The 6198-nt window shown below is 35.4% G+C and overlaps 1 protein-coding gene across 1 annotated transcript; it reads left to right on the top strand.

Moving 5' to 3' along the window:
* The first annotated feature begins 239 nt into the window (after positions 1-239).
* On the top strand, positions 240-2480 carry LOC142518635 (uncharacterized). The gene is made up of 5 exons (XM_075621428.1): positions 240-420; positions 894-986; positions 1084-1191; positions 1905-2189; positions 2296-2480. Exons 2-4 carry the CDS (start codon positions 918-920, stop codon positions 2121-2123), a joined length of 396 nt encoding a protein of 131 aa, XP_075477543.1. The 5' UTR covers positions 240-420; positions 894-917; the 3' UTR covers positions 2124-2189; positions 2296-2480.
* Positions 2481-6198: the final 3718 nt, after the last annotated feature.

Below are 6198 nucleotides of genomic sequence, written 5' to 3'. Positions count from 1 at the left end.
GGAGATAATTCAGTGAAGTTCGCTTCTTTCCTAGGTTGCATGATAAAAGAATTTGTGCCTTATACATTAAATCGATGGAATGACATCATCGAAGAAGTGAAGGATAAGATGTGGATCTGTCTTTAGGTAATGTATTTAGTTACTTAATTTTTCATTTCCATTTTCATAAAAAAATGTTGACATATTTTATTGTTATTTAATGTACAGGTGACTTACAAAGCTGAGGATTGTGAAATGAAATCAATTTTTCGAAATTTAGCAAAATTGTGGCGAGATAGGAAATCTAGATTGCAAATACTTGTACGAGAAGCTAATAAAAGTCGACTGGCTTCACGAGATCTCAATCTTTTGAAGCCTGAATTTATGGACCAAAATTAGTGGGACTTGTTTGTACAGAAGACATTATCACCTAACTTTCAAGTGAGAATTTTTCTGGACTCTTTTATGGTCACTTAATACATTTGCTTTACCTTTCAATTTTTTGGTGCTATTTATATCTTTGTGGTTAATGTATTGTGCTATTGCCCCAACGAAACTGCTTTGTCAGTAGTTTAGGTGTGTGTTTGGATGTAATGGTTGTTTGGACATATTGCATTCTTTCATTTAGTTGCTATGAAGATAAAGGCGCATTAATAAGCCACAAGCTTGTTCAAGTTGCGATCTGATTACTCTCCCTTCCAGTATTGTTCTCGTTCATGTGAGCATTTCTTCTTAATCAGATTGCGACGTGATTCGGGAAGAATCCATCACTGTAATATTGGATGTGCCCTGGAAATTGGAGAAGAAGTTTTGCATTTCATTTTTTCATTTCGTTGTGTTGCTTTGGTTGGGCAAGAGACTACTAAGTTTTAATCTTTTGAACGGTTTGATTGTGCGATTTTAACTAATCTCAGGAAAACAGTGAAAGATTTAGAGCGATGAGGAAAAAACAAGATCACATTGACACAATGAGCCGGATTGGTTATTCTCGTTTGGCTCACATTATGGTAAAATTTTTTAAATTTTTTATAATTTATGTAATTAGTGATATATACATCTTTTGAATTATGTTCTAACGATTTTGTATATATACTCATATTAAAGGAAAAGAGAAGCCCGACAGATACAAAAATTACGAGATCGCAAGTTTGGATTGAAGGTCACAAGAAAAAAAATGGAGAGCCTAGTACTGAAGCTGTTGGAGAGAAAATGGTAAAAATTAGATTAACTTTGCACCATTTTTCTTGTATAAGGTAATGTTTATTTGGGAAAATAGAATTAACATATTCATTTTTTGTTCTGAAGTAGAGTACATATTTGGTCATTGGTTTCCATTCTGTAAAACTGCTGATGTCTCCCACACGTAGCTGTTTGAAATAACCACACATAACAAACATAGCTGTTAAAGTTAACATCTTGGGAAATAAGTATTTAAGGGTTAATTTATGAAAAATGCAGGAGAATATTTCTAGATGATTTAAGTTTATTCATTTCTAGAGAACTTTTTGTTGGTTTAAATGTTGACACAGTATGCTCATTATGACAGAAGGGATAAGTCGGGAAAAATTAGACGAAGTGAAGAAAATTATCATGGTGATTTTCATTCTTTGGACTGCATGTTTGAGTGAAAACTTCATGGCAAATAAGTGATTATGTGCATTATAGAAAGTGAGGACATGATCTTGATTGGTTATATTGACATACCATTAACATTCTCTTGATTCTGATAATTATGTATAGCTTTGGCATGATCTTCACCTTGGTTATCGCTGCTTTTGTATTTGTCGCTCAGATTTAGGTACCAGCATGTAGCTTTATGGGTTAATGAGATGATAACCTTCAAACTAGTTCTTTTAATCCGATTATTTCTCTTGGTTCTTGCAGATAACTATGTTATTTTCTCAAAACAAAAAATTTTTTTGCAGAAAGAAATACAAGAATGTCTACCTGAATCTCAAAACAAAACTTACATTGTTGATGATGCAATTAGCCTTGTGTTTGGCAAGGAAGCTCGGGGTAGTGTGCGCGGAATGGGCTTCAGAGTTATACCATCAAAAGTTGGAGCTTCTGTGAAACAAAATGAAACTGTTCAACAACTTAAAACTATGGTACAAAGCCTTCAACAACAAATGCAACAAAATTAGCTAGAAATGCAAGAAATGAGGTTCATGTTTTTACAAAGTATGAATAAACAAAATCAGCAAGAACAGGTTAGTAAAAAAAACATATAAAAAATATGTTCGGTATATATACACACTTAAATGCTTTTGAATTATCATGATTACATCTCTTGACACGATTTGAAAGTAAAATTAGGTTGCTAGTGGTGGTATTGGTAGTGGTATCGGGAATTAAGTTGGTAGCAATGGTGATATCGATATTGGTGCCAAGAAAAATGGTGATTTTGATCATGTTTCTCAGGTAATTATCTTTAAATTGTGTATTTTTAAACCGCAAAATTGTTACAAAAATAGATACGGTTGAATCAATAACTTTTCATTGTTTATTTACATTAAAATTTGAGGAATGTGAGTCTTGGAGATATTCGTGCTAATACTAAATGTAAGCTGCTTCATTGGTGTGCTGATGAATTAGTTGTTGCAGAAGGTCGAATTGCATCCACAGATCCAAACACAAAATTGCATCATGTTGTTCTTGTTAAATCTTTTTGAAAAGTTTGGGTTGATTTTTTTTGGAGAAGGTGGACCTAATTCGACCAAATGATGAAATACAGTTTCTCGAGGACGCGATAGGAAGCACGGTCGCATGGTTATCTAATTTAGAGTATTGTGCGATTGATACATATTCTACTGATTTGCGTGTATTGAAAGTTTAATCATTGTTATATATGTACCAGCTAGTTGTTATAGATTTCTTATCTTGCTTTGGATTTTCAGACTTTCTGTTTTGATATACTGAAAAACAATGAAATTTATCAATTATGTGTTGATTAAACTTAAAGTTACACTAAATTTTTTGTAAAATTTTGGTTTATTGTTTTTGTCCATTAGATTGATATTTTTTTTTAACGAATTTGATTTTATCGGCTTGCAAACGAACGATGTAGGAATTTGTTTGCATACTGCGGATATGAATATTAACAGCGTACGTTGCATGCTGCAGATAATATTATCCACGGCATGCGTGTGCGTGCTATCGATAATAGTATCCACGGCGTGCGCCCGCGCGCTATCGATAATAGTATCTGCGGCGTGCTTTTATGCATGCCGCGGATACTATTATCAACGGCGTGCACAAGCACGCCGCAGATAATATTATCTGTGAATGCCGCGGATACTATTATCTGCGACGTATATTATCTGCAGTGTGCGCAGTCACGCCGCGGATACTATTACGCACGCCGTAGATAATATTATCCGCGGCGCGCATAGGCACGCCGTTGATAATGTTGAACTTTCAACAGCTTGCAGTTGTGCATCGTGCAATGCGCGCTTCGGAAAGTGAATTTGCACACTGCGAAAAGCCATTTTTTTTGTAATGAGTCTCCCAATTTTGAGCATTTTCAGCTAATGAATCGAGATACTCAATTGCCTCGTTTGGATGTTTGTCTTCAAATGTTCCATTACACATAAATTCAACCATTTGTCTATATTTAGGTGTTAAGCCTTCATAAAATTGAGAAATAACTCTCCATATTTCAAAACCATGATGTGGACAAAGATTAAACAATTCTTTATATCTATCCCAAAACTGATAAAAAGCTTATCCTTTTTTTGAGTGAAAGTGATGATTTGCCTTTTAAGAGAATTTGTTCTTTGAGATGAAAAAATCTTTTTTCAAAAATTGTTGTTGCAATTCATCCTAAGTTCGAATGGATCCCGATCTAAGATTTTGTATCCAAGTTTTAGCTTTATCTTTTAAAGAAAAAGGAAAAAGCTTAAGTCGAATGGTGTTCATGCTACAATTTAGATCATTATATGTGTTGCACACTTCTTCAAACTCTCGTAAATGCATGTATAGATTTTCAGAATCTTTGCCATGAAAGTTGGGTAAAAGTTTGATAATACTAGGCTTAAAATTGAAATGAGATGCATCCGAGGGAAAAACAAGACATGAAGGTGCACTAGTGCGTGTAGGATTCATGTGAAATGTAATGCCCGAAATTTTAGTTTGATACTTTTGAGTTATCATGTATTATGACTAAGGGAATGGAAGAACAGACATGGATAGGCGACGTTGCAATTCGAGTTTGGTGTACAGTAGAGTCAGTGCACCCGCGCCATAAAAGTTACCGCACCTGCGGTATTGGGACAGTGAGGGTAGCGCACCTGCGGTACAAAATGTAGCGCACCCGCGGTTGTGTCTTCTGAATTGTTGGATGTGATACAGTACGCTTAGCGCACCCGCGGCGAGACATGCAGAACATGCAACGAGCCACTTGTACCATTTCATGCAATATATATATATACAATGGTTCATTTCCTCAACAACCAGAAAAGGAGAACGAATTGGGAATCTGAGGAATTCGTAAGTCTTTGATTTTAGATTTTGAATTGTGAACGATCTGGCCGTCCGAATTTGAATCCGAGTACAGTACTGTGTTCCTAACAACGACAACTACAACAGGACGTAAGTTTTATTGAATTCTAATATCGTTTGAAATTATGATATTGTGGAAATTGTGATTGGACTGATATTATGTATTCTGGATCTACAGATCAGTATATAATTGAAGTCAGATCGAAGAACAGATTGTGTATGTAATTGTTATGATTTTCTGAAGTAATATGATCGAGATTGTACAGAATTGATATCACGACCTGTTATTATTGTAGATTATGATTCGTATTGATATCGAGTATGAGTTGTGATATTATATCTGTGATGTGGAGATTGACGGGGTTATCAAGACTGTATTGTTATGCCATCGAAACATCAGTAGATTGATTTGATCAGATTCAGTATTGATTGAGATTGTATCATGATATCATTGATATGGATCTGATTATGTTTGATTTGAGTATTGATTAGAACAGGTCTTGAATTGAGTTATACATTGATACAGTGTATTCGATATTGTTATTGCCAGATTGATTTGATAGCTAGGGAGTTCGAGACTTCGACAGAGTCAAATCGACAGAACGAAACGAAAGGTATAAATTGATGTTGATGCGGGATTGCACAACTCGAGTTAGATTTGACTGGAGTTTCCCAAAATCACATACTTCATCTTATTGCATTGATATTTGCAATTGATGTGATTGTTATCTTTGGTCTATTGATTTATGTATTGAGTCATAGGCTGATGCGCCTAGTCGTAGGCGATTGATCTCGTGACAGAGGGGCCTGATAGTGATAGAATAGTCGCTGGGCCATTGCACAATGTCACAGAGGTTCGACAAGATAAGCCAGGGAAGACCCGCCTAGTCTTGGACAGAACCGCCAAGGCACCGGACGTTCGGTCATATCGATGTGACTTAGAAGAAGAGCGACTTCTATTTCCGATATTCCGTATAGCTAGGACCAAAGTCCGTAATAAGAACGTACCGTCACCACGACCGAGGGAGTAGGTGAGAGATTGTTACGTTCTTATTCATATCGGGATCCCTAGATTAGGATAAGTCGAGTCAGAGTCTAAGAATCACAGAGTGTGATTCGATGTTTATATTGATTCATGTTCTGATTTTGATACATGTGATGAACATCTGTTTCATGCTATGTTATATCTGTTTATATTAAATGCATGTATACATGATTTATACTGGGAATGTAATTCTCACCGGAGTTATCCGTCTGTTGTCTTGTTTGTATGTGTGCTTGACAACAGGTGGGACAGGATCAGGATCAGGAAGAGGATGAGAGATTTAGTTAGCGTGGAGATCCGGGCCCAGAAGCAGAATAGGATTCAGCACTCGATGTAAAGATGTTGAACCTAGTTGAGATAGAAACTTGTACTACATGATTTGTACTTTTATACTGACATGTATATTAAATAGATTACATTACGTTTCCGCATTTATATTTAAAAGAAAAAAAAATTTAGTCCCACTTTTCTTAATGGTTATATTTGACATTAATAATGATTAAGACTTGAATTAGCGTCCGGGTCCCCACATGATCTCTATGTGTTCTTCGTCTATCATGATCGTGTTGAGATTGAATTTAATCTTTATTTTCTTGGATATATTCTTCCGCCATGTTTTGTGAAAATAAAATGTTATTTCGAATGAGTCAATCACTAAGTTTATGTGACCAAAT

This window comes from Primulina tabacum, chromosome 11, assembly GCF_025594145.1.
Source record: "Primulina tabacum isolate GXHZ01 chromosome 11, ASM2559414v2, whole genome shotgun sequence".
NCBI lineage: Eukaryota > Viridiplantae > Streptophyta > Magnoliopsida > Lamiales > Gesneriaceae > Primulina > Primulina tabacum.
This window is presented reverse-complemented; position numbering and strand designations above follow the sequence as displayed.